The sequence below is a fragment of the Ptychodera flava genome, chromosome 9 (genome assembly GCF_041260155.1).
Source record: "Ptychodera flava strain L36383 chromosome 9, AS_Pfla_20210202, whole genome shotgun sequence".
Classification (NCBI taxonomy): Eukaryota; Metazoa; Hemichordata; class Enteropneusta; family Ptychoderidae; genus Ptychodera; species Ptychodera flava.
Window position 1 is genome coordinate 26,447,243 of NC_091936.1, and position 20,532 is coordinate 26,467,774.

Here is a 20,532-nt window from a genome sequence, read left to right on the forward strand (position 1 = left end):
TAGAAATATTAAATGTTAAATACAGAGTGCTACATCGCGATGTACAAGCGCGGCTGAGCACATCGTGTACCTAGGCGAGGTGGGTGTGCTCGAAAACGAAGATCAATGCAAGTTTTGGATTCAAAATCGGCTGTTTTCGGCGGAGAAACTGCGCGCCGTATTTCCGAGGAGCTACCAGCGGTTTTGTCTATGGCAGTCTGCAGGGCTGTGGTGGGAGGCCGTATAACGCCGGTAACACACAGCCCTACCAAGCAGAGCTAAGTGAAAACCCTGTTATGATACCCATCCGAATTAAACAATACGGTTGAATACTGGTTATAGCGTAGGCTTTTATATCTATATTTTGTTGTTTCGTTTTGTTGGTTTCACCTTTTTCAACCGCAATGAGCTTGCTGACGATAATTATAATAATAAATAATAATAATAATAATAATAATAATAATAATAATAATAATAATAATAATAATAATAATAACAAGGCAGTATTGCTGAAGGCAATGAGTACTTGGGCCGTGATATAGTAATTTTGAGGACAATATATACTAGTATTCAAATATGGTCTCGAATTTCCTCCTGTCAATTAGGCATTTGATTAACTGGTTATTAAACGAAGCAATGGCATGGCAACGGCAAAATATGTCTAGCAACTTTTGTGGAGTTTGAGGCAGGGGTTCTTTATTTATAGTGGAAATTGCTTAAACTCCTTAAATATTCAAATTACAGCAAATTTCTTTTGTTCTCGATGGTAGATGTCTAATAAATATATTAAAATGTGCATAAATAACATGGTGCTTGTTTAACTATATTATGGTGGAGATTTCAGAATCCGATCGTGACCACCCCTCACAAAGTCTAATGGTGCGTCCCTAAGTGAATTGTTCTGGCATTGGGAAGCAAACTCAACATTACAGGACTTTATTAGAGCCAGTTAAAGGGCCTGAGAGGTAACTGCAAAATTTAACCAACCTCAAGTTACCATTTAATTTTCGCGGATATTCATTGCTATCTATAAATTTTACTTATGGCAGAATAGGCGAAACAAAGAAAAGATTTTTGTTAATTCTGCCATTTTCCAAAGCTTGCCATACTATTTGAAAAAAGGGTACAAATGGAGTGGATTCTTGTCCCATCCTGAAGTAGGTTGCACCATGTTGTATTTGTAAAGATGGAAAGATTGCGAGTGCACCATTTTTGGTGTTTATCATAATTGTATGGCAGTACTGTGGCCATATTTGGGAGGAGAACCGGTTACCCTACAGAAATCTATCCATGTAGTTCAACTCAATGGATAATTATACTTGAATAAAAATCGGAGAGTCAGAACATTTCCAGGAACTAACTCTCTGACTGGTTACGTACTGTCAGAGATAAAGTTCAGAAACGTATATCACGTCTTCGTTCTTCATATACTGTCATCAAGACAACATCTTCATTTGATGACTCCACCATACGTGAATGCCTAGATGCATTGCATGATAAATATGTTGTCGTGCCTGCAGACAAAGCTTCTAATAACATCATTTTTGTCTGCAAGCAATCTACATTCAATGTTTGATGAATGAACTGAAAATTAATTCAGGTGACAGTAATACCACCTACTGTCCATCAAGCCTGTCCAAACAGGAAATATTTGATAATCATTCATCGGTTTTGAATGCATTTGGCATCAAGCTATCAAATGATGACAATGTTCTACCTCGACTATATTGGATTCCCAAAATCCATAAGAATCCATATAAGCAACGTTTTATAGCAGGTTGCAGCAGATGTACAACCAAACGCTTGTCACAACTCTTGACCACAATTTTGTCAACCATCAAATCTGGTCTGGTACGATATTGTGACAAGGTTTATGAAACGAGTGGGATTAATCAGATGTGGATATTGAAAAATTCTAAAGAATTATTACATACTCTAGATACCAACAAAAGCAAGTATGGTTCAATCCGCACATTTGATTTTTCTACACTTTACACCACCATCCCACACAACAAGCTTAAAACTAGGTTGTCATCATTGGTTAGCAGGCCTTCTTTTACAAGAATGGCAGTCGTAGGTATGATTACATTGTCATCAAACACAATTCAGGCTATTTTAGTAACAACAGTGATGCCAAATGCAAATACACTGATACGGAAGTAATTAAGATGCTACACTTCCTAATTGACAACATATATGTCTCATTTGCCGGTATGACATTCAGGCAAACTATAGGCATTCCTATGGGTACAAACTGTGTACCACTTCTTGCTGATTTATTTTTGTATTCATATGAAGCTGAGTTCATGCAGACTCTTCATAGTTCAGGATCTAAAAGAGTTGCAAAGTCCTTAATAATACCTATAGATATATTGATGATCTCATCAGTTTGAACAATCCTGGAATTTCTAATTACCTCCATCACATATATCCAGATGAATTAGAAATTAAAGAAACAACGGAGAGCATGAACTCAGCATCGTATCTTGATCTATTTATTGAAATTAGACACAATGCAATACACACCAAGTTGTATGATAAAAGGGATGATTTTAATTTTGAAATCATTAACTTTCCCTACTTGACCAGTAATATTCCGTCGAGTCCAACTTATGGTGTGTACATTTCACAACTACTGAGATACTGTAGAGCTTGTGATTCATATGGAGATTTTCAAGAGAGACACAGCTTATTAGTCTTAAAGCTGGTGAGACAAGGATTTTCACAAAGTAGGTTGGTTAGATCTTTTAAGAAGTTCTATGGTAGATATGGAGATCTTATATCTAAATATGGCAAATCTGTCACTCAGATGATGAAAGACAGTATTCCCGACTTTGACTCAGAACAGTAATTTAGCAGATAGCTGAATTACCGTACAATAACTTTGTCACACTAGTTCAATCTTGACGGGTGTAGCATGCTAGCAGGGTACGCTTACCCATTCCGGACACCTGGTACCACCACTTATATAGTGGTTCAAGATTGTACTACCGATTTTGTCAGTGATCTTATGTTTCTTTGTGTGTTTGTTTTTACTGTTTATTGGACCTGGTAATTTATTTGCCTTGAATGATAATGATTGCTGGAATCGATTTGATGTCATATTTAATATAATAATAAAATCAAAAAATATTCTCAAAAGTTGTGCAAAATTTGCATCAACTTAATGAGTGTTTGATATAACCTACTAATCTATGAACTGCTAGACAAGCTTTTGAACTGTTAATCAAGTGTCAAACATAGCACCAGAAATCGAAGCACAATCTGGAAACCTTTTTGAAAATAACACAACTTGCGAGTTTTTTCCTGAGGTAACATTAAAAACACAACTGAATTAACTATATTATCAAACAACATGTGCACTTATTACACGTAACTCTCTTGACAATTGGGTTTGGAAAAATACAAGATTTATCCACTAAACGAGTGGTAACCTACACATGTATGAAACTATTGAACACGTTTATCAAACATTCATTATCTATACAAGTTGAATAGTTGTTTGAATGGAAATTGTCAGTGAAACATGGTTAATTTGCCATTCTATATGAACAATGAGAGGAAGTGAAAAACACAACATAATTGGCTTTTAAGGTTATTTTATGACAATTAGCAAAATGTCACCACAACAGATTACACTGCATTTTTACAATTGGTAGACTTGCTTTGTTAAACACTGCAGGATTATCGATTAATATACTGTCAGGAAATGGCCGAGTTAGCACTAATTTGGTGTATCCAGACGCAGATTCTGAAGTGATTGCATGCATGCATGCAAGCTGTTGTAAAACAGTCATTGACAATGACATAGTCCCCACTTGTAATAGGAGTATTAGTCTTGATGGGGCAGGGAAATGTGGTCATTAAGAAGTATCACTGAAGTGTACATGTTGAGATCTATGGGCACATAGGTCTATGTTGTTGTTCCCAATTTGAAACATCAGGCATGTCTAAGTTCTGGTTCTATAAAATCGGAAAAAAGATCAGACCTCTAGCTGTATTGGCCAGCCAAGAAATACATATGTGCATAATAAATGAGGTACAAGATGTGACATCTTAGGGTCTAGAATCTTATCAAAATTGAAGGGTATAGAACTTGTGGTTACTGAGTTATGCATATATATGTATAATCAAGGTCAAAGGTCATCAACACTGAACAAAATGCTTGATATGCGCTTAGCATATTTACGTATATTGACGTATATGGAACACAATACTAATTGCATATGCAGCGTATATTTTTGTATATGGAACATTCCAATACGTTGATATGCGTAGCGTATTTCTATGTAGATCATGAGTACTATACGTAATGCAGATGTTTGCACACAAAGTGTACACTGTAGTTTTGCATTTTATTAGCATACGTACTGTATACTTAATGTATTTGACACATGTACAGAATCAGTATATGTGTATATATTGTTGTATATCAAGCATTTTGCCCAGTGCAAGGTCACGTGACATTTTGAAAAAAAACACTGTATTGCTAATTAATCCCTATATGCCAAAAATCAGACCTCTAGCTCTATTCGCTTGCCCAGAATTAGATATGTGCATAATTAATGAGGTAAAGCGTGTGTTGTCATAAGGTCATCCATCCTACTAAATATAAAGAACATAGCACTTGTGGTTACTTATTCATTGGCATAAACGTATATTTAAGTGAAAGGTCATCGATGTCACATTTTGTCAAAAAATTTCTACCCTATAGTTATCCTATATACCAAAAATTGGACATCCAGCTCTATTTGCTCGCTCAAAATTAAATATGCACATAATTAATGAGGTACAATATGTGGTGTCATAAGGTGTCCCATCATACCAAATATGAAGGGTGTAGCACTTGTGGCTACTGAGTTGTGGACAAATATGTATATTTGAGGTCAAAGGTCATTGAGGTCACGTGACGTTTTGTCAAACAAATTATATTGTTAATTTATCCCTATATACCAAAAATCAGACCTCTAGCTCTATTGGCTCGCTTAAAATTAGATATGCGCATAATTAATGAGGTACAATATGTGGCGTCATAAGGTGTCCCATCATACCATATATGAAAGGTTTAGCACTTGTGGTTACTGAGTTATGGACAATAATGTATATTTGAGGTCAAAGGTCACCAAGGTCACATGATATTTTGTCAAAAAGTCTGAGATATCTGCGTGAACCGATGGACTCACTGATAGACTCACGGACGGATATGACCCAATCTATAAGCCCCTGGACTTTATCCGTGGGGACAAAAAACTGTGTGACTGCATCCTTTAGGCAATGTGAATACGATGAGAAACTAAATTTTATTTTTCTTGGCCGTATATATGGAGTCTATGGAGAACTGCCTTATACATGGGAGTCTATGGAGGTGTAAACTAAAAAGTCCTCTAACACGGCCAAATTTGATCGCATTGTGAAACAAATCGACGTGCATCTGTATGGGGTTGGGTACTATTCTTGTGCAAAGTTTGAAAGAAATTGACCAGGGCATGTCTGAGATATCTGCGTGAACGGACGGACGGACATAACCAAACCTATAACTCCCCCAGGACTTGTCGGGGGCACTAAAAACAACGCAACAGTTATTACAGCTACACCGGCGGTAGGTTCATATCCAGAGCCCCGTACGGTCTGCCGCCGTCGCTTGAAAACAATCTCATAAACCTGGCCATATGGGCAACTGTGTCTGAGCAGCTGGATGCTTGACTTCCCGAAGAAGGCGAGCTGTCACGTTCAAGCTCAGGATTATTTGTCGATCAAATTTCAGTAAATTACCTTACCTAGATGAAATCTTGTCTATAGGCTGAAATTTCGCCGAAGTTTGACAACATTACATCGATTTTTCAGGTTCATATCCGACATTTTTGAGTTTTGAGTGCAGACAGAAATAAGTTTTGAGGCAACATGGCTGCGACCCCATGTTGACCCCAAGTGAAAATGTGTTCGCGATCAAATCTTCCAATATTTTTTCAGAATTTTCGACAAAATCATTGCTTCTTACATCTTTTGTAAAATATACAATATTAAAATAAAATGCAATGTGCCATGTCTCCAGATTTCTAAAATATCGTTCGTCGACCGTTTGACGGAATACTCATTTCGCAAACTGTGACGCAGTTGAAATTCAATACTGACCGCCAAATAATCTTAATGAGACGAGATCATTCTAGACATCCTCCAAATTATCCAACCATTCGCATTGGAGTTCAGCTCGCTTAGAGTATCATTACATTCTTCGGCCTTCTTTAGATCGACCCTAATTTCTCCCATTTAGGCACAGGCGCTTGGCACATTGCTTGGATAATAATCGTATTTAATATGTATAGTTGATTATTTAGTAAAAGAATCACCGTACGTGAGATATTAGTGTAGGCCTATAGGCCTACATATTGACTGGCATTATACCGAGCCGAGTGGCTATGGCTGCCTGGCTCGGGCCAGGCGAACGCACTGCATAATCATCAATGTGTAGAATGTCTACATGACTTGATATTTAATAAAGAATAACGGTACGTGATATTACTGTACATGTCGGCTAGCTTAACCTAGCGGCTGTAGCTGCAGGGCTTTGGCCCGGCTTGGGCCGTTGTCCACTGCTGCACAGACATAAACTCAAGGCGTGAAAGCTTTTCACCGCCCAATTTCATAAATCAGCGAAATTCAGGATCTCTGAGCGTTTTCGGTGATAAAAACTGGTCATCGGTCAGGTGGTTGCATAAACAATCGATCGACTGGCCCTTTTGCCTAAAATCATACCTTACCCTATGCTACTGGCAAGAAATCGTCCTGAAATCGGCTGGGCACACCAACCCAGCGCCGGCCATTTTAATAAGCTTCCTGCAACGTACGCGTCCAATGAGAGAAGAGCAATTGAAAGACGATACGTCATCTGCCAAGGGTTGTATGCACAGGCGCATACATTGCATGCAGCTCATTCAAAATGGCCGGCGCTGGGTTGGTGTGCCCAGCCGATTTTAGGACGATTTCTCGCCAGTAGCATCGGATAAGGTATGATTTTAGGCAAAAGGGCCAGTCGATCGATTGTTTATGCAACCACCTGACCGATGACCAGTTTTTATCACCGAAAACGCTCAGAGATCCTGAATTTCGCTGATTTATGAAATCGGGCGGTGAAAAGCTTTCACGCCTTGAGTTTATGTCTGTGCAGCAGTGGACAACGGGCCCAAGCCGGGCCAAAGCCCTGCAGCTACAGCCGCTCGGTTAAGCTAGCCGACATGTACAGTAATATCACGTACTGTTATTCTTTATTAAATAATCAAGTCATGTAGACATTCTACACATTGATGATTATGCAGTGCGTTCGCCTGGCCCGAGCCAGGCAGCCATAGCCACTCGGTATAATGCCAGTCAACATGTAGGCCTATAGGCCTACACTAAAATCTCACGTACGGTGATTCTTTTACTAAATAATCAACTCTACATATTAAATACGATTATTATCCCAGCAATGTGCCAAGCGCCTGTGAATTTAAGTAAAAAAATACACAAGCTACCTTGATCGACAAAGCTTCGTGCACCATCCAGGACCAAACGCACTACAAATCTGTCTTGACGTCATCATCTCCTTACATGGTAATCGGCATACCGTATTTTTTAGCAAAGGAGACACAGAATACGTCGGAGTATTCAGTTTCAAAACGTATTACAGTGTGATGTTGTCAAAAAAGGTAATGTTACTGCAGTGGTATAAATACAAAACACAAAAGTTCAAATCAGTTTATTTTGGACTGGCTTTACCCATTATTTCATATTGTTTCTTATGCCAGATTTGACCACGTGCTTACTGGCGACCCCTTACATGCAAATCTTGTTTCAAATGGTGTGTTCTCCTGGAAAAACAAACGTACGATTTCTAAATGAAGGAGGCGAAATTTGCCCTCAAGACTCGAAACCACCCCTTTTGGGGTGTACCTAGCTATTTTGAACGAGCTTCTCGAATCTGCAGCTCTATTTCGAAATGATGGTCTGGTTTTCTCAGCTCAAGGATAAGTGTTCTCCATCGCTGTGGGCATTACTATTCTCAACTGGGGGTACAGTTTCCAGTCGTAATGTTTTTCATTGTGTCCGGGATATAAAACCTTTCCTTTTCACAATTTCACTTTGATTAACACTAGTCCACATCTTGTCAGTGATTAAACATGTTTCAAGTTTAAATGTTAAATTCTGGTCTCGAGCCCTCCTGTTCGACCAAACTGAAATTACCCTCCCACTTTGGCTCGTCCAGTGGGTGTAGCAAGGGTCGTGCCATCGCCTATGAAACGGAGGGTGCATTAATTGTTGCATTTTGATGCACATTTTGATTATATTCAGAAGATTTTGTGGCAAAAACTCAGATAGAGAAGCATTAATATTCACATCTCACTTATTCAAGACTGGCTGAGAGTAGCACTTCCATTCAGTTAACATCATTACGCCATTTATTATGCCAAGAAAGATGAAGCCAAGACATTTTGCCCTCCCTGGTCTCAGCCAGAAATGGTTATACCTTACAGAGTTTTTTCCCACGGAATGAAAACAAAATTAATGTACTTCCGCTGAGGCCCAAGTACAATAATAATAATAATAATAATAATAATAATAATAAATAATAATAATAATAATAATAATATAATAATAATAATAATTTATTCATTTATATTGCGCTTTTTACAGTAATCTGATCAAAAGAGCATTACAAAACATAACTAAAAAAAATGACATAACTCCGCTTCAACATAAAGAAAAATATTTACACGGTGTGAAAACAGAATTAGGCCGCATAAAATAAATTCTTTGTTTGCCGTCCTTGGATATTTGAAAAACCTATCAGCCAGCCAGCAAAAAAAACAAACACGGAAAAAAAACACAATCCAATAAACTTAACTTTCCAATTGGTTTAATGGTATCAAGTATGAAAACTCAACTATTACAGTTACAATGCAGTGTTTCCTGTGCTCTTGTTTGGAAACACAAGTTATACATGTACTTGTACAAGTGCAACAAGCATAGTTATTGTTAGGTGACTGTTTCTGAGGCTGTAATGCAGAAGTACTCCCATATTTTACTTCTTTTTCTTCCCGCCAACCTTGGACTTGTTTCGGGTACGTTCCTCATGTCCTATGGATTGCACTGATGACAGACAGGATGGATACTCTGATAACTTTCCTTCCAATCATCCTGGATGGTACAAGGTCATCTGGAGTACCACACACATGACACACCAAGGGAAATTTCAACCTTGAGCTGTAGTAATGTGGGGTGATAGAATTTCCACATGTCACATTCTCAAACAAACACACCTGAAACAAATGCATAAGAAACAAACAAACACTAGTAAGCAAACAAATACACACAAAGGAGTCAATAAAACAATTGTATGAAATTACAGAAAAAATATACTGCTGTTTTTTCACTTTTGATAAAAAATGACAGAAAATCTTAGCCTGTTATACGTCATTTTTATTCAGCTACCAAATATTCGATGATCACAATTTTTTTGTTAACCTTATTGCTTCTATTTTTGTTCCTGAAAACTGACTGAGCAGCTAGAACTCTTGAAAATACCTTGTGAAGTTTATGACTTTCAGGAATGGCACTTGTACCACAAGTATAATCAATGGTGTCCAATATCTGTTCAAGAGACTGTCTTTCAGCTTCAACCAGTTTCCTTGGTGAATATACACACCTGCAGGTTTGAGTGTAATCAAAACAAATTTCCATAAGTTTGTTACAATACCATCAGGTTGATAAAATCAAAACTAAATGATAAGACAACATCTCTTTGGGTCTACAATGAGATAATTTAAGTACTATTTTGTGCTGTGTTGCACTGCATTAAAATATTATGGATAAGATACACTAATGCTGCACTGAGTGTCTCTTTACTATAGTGTAATGTAATTTACTGCCCTACACAGTACTGTACGTAACTATACTAACTTAAAGGACCCAAAAATCAGTGATTTTACATACCTGGGTTTACTGCATTCTGTACATAGTATAGTTCGCCTAACAGTCTCTCCAGACAGTCGGAATCCAAAATCTCGCTGGGCCAGTGCTGTCTGCTTTGAAACCAGAGATGGACGGAATTTTTCAGTTGTTTCTGTGCCATACAGTTCTTCAAACGACTTGAAGTGATCACCATCTTCAGTTGGTACAGGATCTTGATGAGGACAGAAAAAAGAGTGTTGACTATTTATTACAACTGACACTTGCTGAAAAACTTTAAATTAAGACATAGCTCATACAGGCTAAGTATCACCGTATATATATTTGTGTGTGTGTGTGTGTGTGTGCGTGCATGTATGTGTATGTATGTTTTGTTCAAATCATTATGACTGACACAAATGCTAGCTATAAAGCTGAATCTTTTTCACATTAGATCACATCATACACTGCTGAAGTTGTTGCTTTGTAATCATAACATACCTGGGAGTTTGTGAATACCCTGGAATACATCTTGGGGTAGCCTTGGTGGTTTACATAATTTGCAGCTGATATCTCCACACTTTGATATCATGAAGTAGTAATGTCTTCTGACTGTACAGTGATTCAGAAATGCCTGAAGTTTTGTCTTTCCCTGTAGCAGCTTGGTTGTGGTATCATCTTGGGTAACGCTGTCATCAATGGTAGAAATGGTATCCCAGAGTTCTGTCATGAGAGTGTCATTTGCTGGCTCTCCTATGATGCATAGATTACCTTTCAACTTCAGTCTCCCAAACAACTGATTTAGCAAATCTGTTACATCCTGCAGACTTGATATCAGGGCATCTTTGAAGGCTGGGTGACTCTTGCCTCTTTCTCTGATGTCACGCATTGTGTTCAGCTTGGACATTTCTGCTTCAAACTTCTGACTCATTGGTTTCCTCTCAACTGCAACAGACTGTAGGGCCAGATTCATAATTGAATGCCACCTTTCAGCAGGGTTGGTGTATGACTGCATACCTGCAGCCAGAAGTACGTCACAATCGTCAATGAGATATAAGGCAATGAGTGACAGTTGTACAGATGGATACGTTATGCGATGATCTGCTCCACCATCTGAATAAATGATCCTGATCGGTTTGTCCAATTTCCCAGTCACACTGAGAGCTTTCCTCATTTCTGCACTGTGACGTAGTGGGGAAGATGCTGCAAATATGGTGTCTTTCAGGGTTTCATATACGTGACCATCGAAAAATGATTCAGTACATTTCACGGGAGTTTCCACAATAAGACAAGTAGATGGTGTCAGCTTGCACTTTGTGCTGGTATCATGGTCAGCAGCCATCAGTGGTACACCAGCCTGCACAATAGTCTTCTGACATCTGTTAATGGTAGCCAATGGGACACCTGGTTCACCAACAGGGATATTACTATTGTCATCAGCACACATCTGGACAGCATAATCTCTGTATTTCACTGCAAATTCCTTCAAATATTTGAAGATAGCAGCTGCATAGTGTGCATCAGGATGATAAGTATTTATCTGTCATGACTGAACCATGAACTTTAGATTGAATCTACCAGTATAGATGGTTGCCCTTGTACTAAATTTATTTTGTGGCATAAATTGGAGGTACAGCCACTGCAAACTTGGTACTGGAGTATTTGGTGGAAGCCTGGCGACTACATGCTCGTGCAAGTCTGGCAAAGATATTGCAACACTCATATGACACACAGTTCCATGGCGACGGTCATCAACAGCCTTCATGGATTTCTCATTCAAGTACTTCTCAGTTTCATCCCAAAACTTATCATAAACACCAGCTCTACCTTCATTTAACAGTCTCAGGTCATGTACAATATCCGGATCTTGTGAACTGAGTAACAAATGTAGGCGTTCCTGAACTTCTTTGCTGACTTTGTTCGGTAGTGCTGACTGGTCGTTAGTGAGATATTTATACATAACACAATTGGAACTATTTTGTGATTATAAGATGAACAGTAAAAGTCACAGAATGTGCTCTCTAAGAGAGGGTTTACTCAAAGCATTTAGTAATTATCAATTTTTCTAGTGAAAACATCAAAACTGTAATTATTGAATTAAATGTTAAAGTAGTATTTAAAAAATTGTAGTATTTAAAGCCATCTGCTTTTCAAAACTTGTAAATTTATCCTTTTTGACAATTTTTTAAGGATAATTCATCTCATTGATACACATTCTTGAAAATGTCAAGATTAAAGGTCAAAACTTGATGATTGCTGTATTGTTTAGAGGATCTGGATGCATTTGAAGGTTTCGGGATCATATCTGATTGGTTCTTTACTATTTCAAAGTGCCTCTCTAGGCCAGTCCTTAAAATTTTTAGGGGTCATATCCAAGTGGTCCCTTAAAAAGATTAAGGGACACATCAGGGTGGTCCCCAAAAGTTTCAAGGACTCATCTGGGTGGTCCCTGAAAGTTTCAAGGTCACATTAGGATAGTCCTTGAAAAATTCAGGGGCACCTCAGGTTGGTCCCTGAAAGTTTCAAGGACTCATCCGGGTGGTCCTGGAAGTTTCAAGGTCACATCAGAGTGGTCTCTAAAAGATCCAGGGACACATCAGGGTGGTCCTTGAATGTTTCAAAGACTCGTCTTGCAATGGCGGTTTTTGAAAGATTCAAGGTCACATTAGGATAGTCCTTGAAAGATTCGGGGACACCTCAGGTTGGTCTCTGAAAGTTTCAAGGACTCATAGTCTTAGTCATGTTCACGCTACAATCACAGTCGCTGACATCATTGTCGAGATCGGGAACAGCACTGTCAGTGTCACTCCACAAAGGACCGTGGTAACAGACATCAAATTCGTCGGAGATATCCAGTATTCCGTTGCTTTCCATGTAGTCCTGTCATTAAATAATTGGGGTAATGGACGTCCTACATTCAGAATCTGCAACCTTTCCCGCTCGGAATTAGTGCAGTAGTCAAAATCCATTCGAACATCACGCTGTTTACACACTCGACTTGAAACAATGCAGAGCCTCACAACAATGTGACCCGTGACCTTTACTATGTAAATTAGCAAGGACCATATTAGTTGGTGTACGATTTAGTGTGTTGCTTAATGAGAAAAGTATCATTGACTATATCTCCAAATTAATCATGAAGACTGTAACATACAACCATAGTATTTTAAATGGTGGGGAAACTTTACAGCATAAAAGAGCAACATTACCTTACCCGGGACCTTACACAATCGCACAATCCTAGATGCCCCTGTAGGTTAAAATGGAATGTGCCATTATGAACTGAATGTTTGCGAATAATTAATTGTTTACTGTTAGGACCAGCTGCGCGTCGGCCAGTAACAGCATACTTCAACCAGCGAGTAAATTACCATTAATCGTCAAGGCTTGCTCGTCTAAGTCGACTGAAGGTTCAGCCACTGCCCAGTTTATCACATTTATGCCGGGAAGAACATGCCTTGTAGATCTCGTCGCGTGATAAATATGCAAAGACGTGTTTTGGAGCCGGCCGACCAGTCACACATGGGAGCGATGAGGACGCTGTGTTAAGCCATTACATAATCTTAGCTTCGACCGTCATGAATATTGACGCTGTATGTGCAGGAAGTTGGACCAAATCTTTTCAGTGATTCGTCTGCCTGTCAGCTTTACCAAGTAATGCTTGTGAATGCACAAGCTGACGAGCGAAGGCCACATCAGGATAGTCCTTGAAAGGTTCAGTGTCTCATCTGGGTGGTCCCTGAAAGTTTCGAGGTCACACCAGGATAGTCCTTGAACGATTCAGGGTCACATCTGGGTGGTCCCTGAAAGTTTCAAGGACTCATCTGGGTGGTCCCTGAAAGTTTCAAGGACTCATCCGGGTGGTCCCTGAAAGTTTCGAGGTCACACCAGGATAGTCCTTGAACGATTCAGGGTCACATCTGGGTGGTCCCTGAAAGTTTCAAGGACTCATCTGGGTGGTCCCTGAAAGTTTTAAGGACTCATCTGGGTGGTCCCTGAAAGTTTCAAGGTCACATCTGGATAGTCCTTGAAAGATTCAGGGTCACATCTGGGTGGTCCCTAAAAGTTCAAGGACTCATCTGGGTGGTCCCTGAAAGTTTCAAGGTCATGTCAGTGTGGTCTCTAAAAGATTTAGGGTCTCCTCGGAGTGGTCCCTGAAAGCTGCAAAGGCATCTCTGCACAGTCCCTAAAGATTCCAGACAAAAACTGTCGGTTTTTGCCGTTAATATTTTAAGGTTTTAACAGACAGATGATATTGATTACATTTCTTTGAATCTACCAAAAAGAGTTGATTTTTAATAGAAGGGTGAAATAGTTCAGTGATTTTTGAAAATTTTCCAGCATTAATTAGCACAAGCACAAGAAAAGGGTAGTTTTATCAAATTTACCAGGTCTCATTTCCTTGTATATGAAATAAATAAATGTACAAGTCATTTTCTTAACATCTACCAAATCATTTCAAAGAGAGATCACCAAAAAAAAAACATACATAGCAGCAGAACTGATTTGGGTAGAGGTAGAAGGCCATTTTACCATCGAAAATTTAAAATTTTATCATGCATCGTTCGGTGAGAAAAGCAAATGCCTACAAATCAGCCTTGGAAAGGAAATTTGTATTTTCACTTAAACCTAAACAAAATTGACAAATCAGTTACATTTAATGGGTTCTCCTTTCCTGAGAGTGCGAAAAGCTAGACAAAAATGTAAAATTTGTTATAGGTGTATTTGATGATTGTGCAATTATCAATAATTTATAAAATTTGCCCTCGTCCTCACACAAAAACACTGTTAGATTCGTGATTTTTAAATAGATTACAACAAAATGCTCAAGATCTTATAATCACAAAATAGTTCCAATTGTGTTACATATCATTCATTACGCTGGGACTAGCTTTGCACACAAGGGAGAACCTGGTAGTAAACTCTTTCTGCATTGTACGTGTGTGATACACTGGAAGATCCTGCTCAATCTTATGAATCACTGAATTACTTCGTGACAAATCAATAGCTTTGTCTGACTTCCAGAGAAACAATAGACTTGGATTACAACCTCCACGGTGATAGCCAAATAATTCAGAGTCAAAGGGAAGGACCAGATCTTTAACAAAGTAGTAACGCTTTCTTCGGTCAGGCGCCATGAAGTCATTCAAGCACACAGGTTCGTAAGTGCCAAGCTCAGACATTTTCTCCTCAAGTGCTTTGTAGCGTTGAACAAGCTTGAAGTCAGATCTCAGTCTACCTTTAAGGTGATTCAGTTGGGTATTTTTCCATGATATGGTGATCTTTGTGGAAACCCTTGGGCATGAATGCAATTTTCAAGGCGGTTTGTATCATCTAAATGTTTGATAAACCCATCAATACCATGTGCAAGTTTTTTGACAGCATCAACTAACTTTGTCATGGTAGCTGCATACAACCATACAGCAAAATAGCGTAGAGGCCCTGAACTTTCTGCTCAAGTTTGTCTCGTTCAATTCTGGCGACATTTTTATGTGTTTCTGGTTGATTATAAACTTGCTGAAGTTTATCCACGTCGCTGAGGAAACAGTGGAACAACTCTGGAAGTGTGAACCCACGTTCTTTAAATTTATGCAAATGAGGTAAGATGTAAAAGATCGCAGAGGAAATATTATCGACGACTGTTTTCCCAACGGTATTGCAATATTCTGATTGGAAGCCCAACCTTTCTCGTTCCAGCAAATCTATCAAATGGTTCCTTAATCTGTAGTCACCTCTCAGGTTTGGGTCATCTGGGTTTAAGCCAATTTTCCCGGGGTACAGCAGTCTCTGAGATAACTCCCTGGATGCATGTTGCATGATTTCAAAAGCATTGCGCAGATTGCCCGTACTCTTAGTATCATGTTGTGCCTTCTGCCGTACGATGTCAAACTTTATAAAATGACCAAGCCGTTTGGTAGCAGACAGAATGTTCAAAGTAAGAGCAACTTCAACAGCGTATGGGCTGTTTGGAACATTCAACAACGAACATTTCACTGTACCTGCTTTCCCTGGTGCAGATCCAATATCGTGATCGATCGCGTATTTGAACCTATTGTTGTCCGTGTCGTTCTGGCTGGCAATGAAAAGTGCTTCAAATAGTTGACAGAAATTCTGTTCCGTTCCACATTCGAAGCCAAACCAGTCAAGAATTGTTTTCGATCCATCTTTTATGGAGACCACAACTATTTCACGTCCTTCCGCTGTCATGATTTACGGATAAATCAGTGTAAGACCTCGACCATCCATGTACGGTACACTGCAGCGCGCTAAAAATAGGGAGACCTGTGCGCACGTGAACTTTACGTACAGCGGCTGATGCTGTACCCTTTTACGATTTGTCTGATTTGTATTCAAACGATCGTACAACATTGGTGTTTTTGCGACATTTCAGAAAACTGCTGCGTAAAGGCGCTCTAAATGTGTTATTGCAGACAAAATCAGGGCACATCGTGCCGCATTTTCGAGGAGACGGACTGTGTTTGTTTTTCAAATTTCTTCCGAAAACCTACCGGTACCCGCACGCGGACGGCAAACAAAGAATTTATTTTATGGCGCCTTATATAGGCCTATTACACTGCAAATGCCTCACTAAATAAGTGAGTTTTGAGCTTTGATTTGAAAATATTAACATTTGGACATTGTTTGATATCATAGGGTAAAATTGTTCCACGGAGCTGGTGCAGCAACAGTAAATGCTCGATCGCCACATGTCATTAAATTTTAACTCTGTAATGCTAACAAAGAGTAACTAGATGACCCTAAACCTGGTGTCATTGGTAAATACGGACATAACACGTCACTGAGAAGCCTGACCACAACGTGATTTGAACACAATGAGAAGAATTTTAAAAATAATGCGGTACTTTACCGGTAACCAGTTTAATTTCACCAGATTGGTGTAATGTGATCACGCTTTCTACTCCCTCAAATCAATTTTGCTGCTGCATTTTGTACTTTGTAATTTTGAAAGCGAAACACCTGAAATACCATATACATCACTATTGCAATAGTTTTGCCTGGAGTAACATGGGCATTGACTAAAATTTCAGTAGTATCAACCGAAAGAAAATTTCTGATTTGCGAAATTCTATGAAGATGTAGATTTTGAAAGTCTTAGAAGACTTATAAATTGAAGCAACATTACAATCCATATACTCATCTGGTTATCAAACACAGCACCCAAATTCCGAACACTGTTACTAATTGGAAATAAGTTAAACGTTCCCCCAACACTAACTTCTCTCAGATTGAATTTACTTAATTGCTGTTGTAATTAGCAGGGTAAACCAGGAATCACTATTGCATGTATTGATATTTTAACTTTTGTAAGTATGGGGCAGTGTCAGTCAATAAACGCAGAAGTGAGAAAAATAAGTACAGACTGTCACAGGTCTCAGTACACATTTTTATGACAGTTTTTTTTACAGTATACATGCTTATGCTTATAACCATACAGTGCCTGGTGGTAAGACACTTTGAAAATAATAAATACTAACTTTAATGTTGCATAAATTTAACACCATTTACCAGTTTCTTTCATCCAAAAAGTGAGTCTACAGACTATACAGATTTCAAACAGTTTTCCAGCCCTCACACACTCCTCATCAGAAATGTTTCCTCCCAAAGTTCTTTATCCTTTCACACTTACACTGGTGCTACGGCCATTGCTGTATCGCTCCTGTGACATCGCCTCAAGACAAGGACAGGTTAGTGGAAAAATCCACCAAATCTATAACGGATCAATCGACCGCAAAGACATTTCTTCGATCCGGATCCAGCCATACTATCACCGAGTTTTAAAATTCCACATTCGAGCCAAACTCAATTAACTAAGATAAGGGTATAGTTGTACTTTAGCAGAAGTTTGTCTGCATTAATGCTGTAGTTATATATGAATATAACTACAGTAGTCTGCTATTCTTTAAGCTTTTATAGTTTATCAGTCCCCGTTTTTTCGGTACGTTTTTTGCTGTATGAGCTGGCTCTCGAAATAAATAAATAAATAAATAAATAAATAAATATTCTATATTGTAGTTAGATATGAATACTGTAGTTAATACATACATACATACATATATATATATATATATATATATATATATATATATATATATATATATATTTCAAGTAGAAAGTAATAAGAAGTTATAGTAATTAGTAATTTGTGTTATTATCCATAACGCTCTGCTTAAAATTGCAAGACTGGCAAATAATGAAATAAAACCATCGGCATGTAATGTGAATCATACAGGATTTGACCAAAGTATTGACATGCTCAGTTTGCGCAGACCCTAAACTACACCGCTACTACAAAAGGACGACCCAAGTAACAGTACATCCTTGTCAGAGGTAGTTGAGGAACTGGTCGCATTATGTTTTCCATGTCCAGTCAAGATAATTATATCGCCCAACCACCAGGATTTTAGGTTATTCCCGAGAGGACGTTTTTCGAAGAAAATGATTCCGGTTTTCTGTGACCGAACAGAAGTCAACGAATTTTGCATTTTACATTTTTATCGCTTTTTAAATTGACTCTGATAAATCTTTCGTTATAGGTAAGGCAGATGGAGATGCAATTGAAGATTACCCACAGCAAGCAACGGGATTTTCGAATAGCGGAGACTCCTACAATGATTCTAGATTTTCGAGCAAATCTATCAGGCAAGCGGGAACTTCTGGTACGCAGAAGCAAGTTGGGCTTGTTACAGACAAAGCCGACCCTGACGTCACATCTACCGAGTGTGACGTTTTCTTTTCCTACAGCAGCAAGGACAAAGACTGGGTGATTCAAACAGCAGAGAGATTGGAGAAAGAGTATGATATGGAGTGCAGTTACGACTCAAAGGATTTCATCGGTGGCAAAGCCATTACAAGCAACATCATGAACTGCATCAAAATGAGCCGTAAGACTGTTCTGGTGTTATCTCCCGACTTTCTGCGCAGTCAATGGTGTGAATATGAAATGCAGATAGTTCTCACAGAGCATGTTGTCAGAAAACAAAAAGGTGTGATTCCAGTCTTGCTTCGTGATTGTATCATTCCCGATTGTATATCCTGTTGGACATATCTTGAAGTTAAAGACCCACAGTTTTGGGAGAAATTTCTGGAAATACTGAAATCAGGTTTGTCGTTCTCTCTGAGTGTTCTATCCCCCTCCCCCCCTCTCTCTCTCTCTCAAAAACATATGCTTGTATCACTATATATACAACATGTTTGTCTCACGCAGTATATATGCTAGTTAAACCTTTTGACGCTTGTACCTAACATACTTTGATGATTTGTATAGTTAGCATTAACATTTATTCTTCGAACGCGTCTCTGGTCAATTAGCGTAACACCACACACTTATCTGGTCAGCAAAACATCATAATCTTGTACTATATTCCATTTCAGATAACATCGAACATGAAAGTCTTTCAGAACTGTTCTCATTCGGTCACGAAGCGGGTACGTTCTGATTTCATACCGTTTGATTCGTTTACTTTGCTTTCTCCATTCATGAGTGAAAGGCTATGTCAAAGGCTGTCTGAAATGTCTTTATGTAAGACTTATTCAAGATTATGTGCCTAAATTCATTTTGGAGGTCGTGTCATATTTTTATTCAAACTATAGAAGTATATTTTGTTGAAAAATATCAATGTTAAATGTTTTCAGTTTCGTTGTTTGATATTTATGCCAAACAAATGTGTTTCCGTTTTAATTTTTTGTTGTTGTTGACTGAGACCCATAAAATACAGTACAATGAAGAGAATTGACTCGAAAGTGTTTGATAATGCAAAAACAATACCAGGGATCGGCGAATTTGTTGGGGTAGGTCGGATTACAGCAAAAAAATAAATTGGACTTGAGAGTCGTGCAGTAATTTAGTGGCTTTTTATCTAAGTAGTGCATATTACCAGTTTCAAATTTTATTGCAGACAAATTTAATGGCAAGACTATTGCCCGGTTCTCGTCTAACCTGGATTCTTCAGACGTGTACAACACGCTGTCTTCAAAAGGAATAAGGGTAACTTCACATGCTATGGACATTCTCAACAAAAATTTTCCGTTATGTCTATGGTGCCGATTTATCGCTGAGGTTTATTGAGGTTTTTCTGAATATACATAGATGTTACAAGGTCGAAGTTCATATTTAGAGAATGCTCCTTGACACTTACATTTAACACTGCAGTGACCTGTTGTGTTTTCTATACAAACCTTCAGTCACCACAGGTGATAGCATCAAAAAGTGAAAACCGTTTCTGCTTTAAAGGTACACGTTCATCGTAAATTCGTAAAGTCCATATATGGTAAAGGGGCGGGGCTTAGCGTACTACCCCGTAACACCTGTAGCTGTCGGTCCTCCATATTTGGTACGTCAAAGGACATGCAGACGACACAGCTAAGTATGCTGTGGCTGGTCGTGTGGGGTGCCTTTTTTAAAAAGCGGCCACCCGCGTAAAATCTGTCATTGGCTAATAAAAAACAGGTGACCGAATACCTTTAAGAGTTGAAATTTTCAATGCTTACAAACAGAACCAAAGATTTGCAGGACAACTGTTTATTTCTATTGCAGGTCACCAAAGACGACATCGATGATGTTTTTGTGACCCTTCGTGAAACCAAGCACAGCTGTTGTTATTGCTGTCC

At 38.6% G+C, this 20,532-nt stretch overlaps 2 protein-coding genes across 2 annotated transcripts in view; one reads left to right on the forward strand and one right to left on the reverse strand.

The window, feature by feature from the left end:
* The window catches only part of LOC139140501 (uncharacterized), a 172,617-nt gene that overhangs the window by 19,967 nt on the left and 132,118 nt on the right, over nt 1–20,532 (forward strand). The gene's annotated exons all lie outside the window — the stretch shown is intronic.
* LOC139139705 (uncharacterized) lies at nt 9,087–11,863 on the reverse strand. The gene is made up of 5 exons (XM_070708564.1): nt 11,551–11,863; nt 10,405–11,409; nt 9,949–10,138; nt 9,541–9,661; nt 9,087–9,275 (listed from the first exon to the last, which is right to left on the reverse strand). The coding sequence occupies exons 1-5, from the start codon at nt 11,861–11,863 to the stop codon at nt 9,087–9,089; spliced, it is 1,818 nt and encodes a 605-aa protein (XP_070564665.1).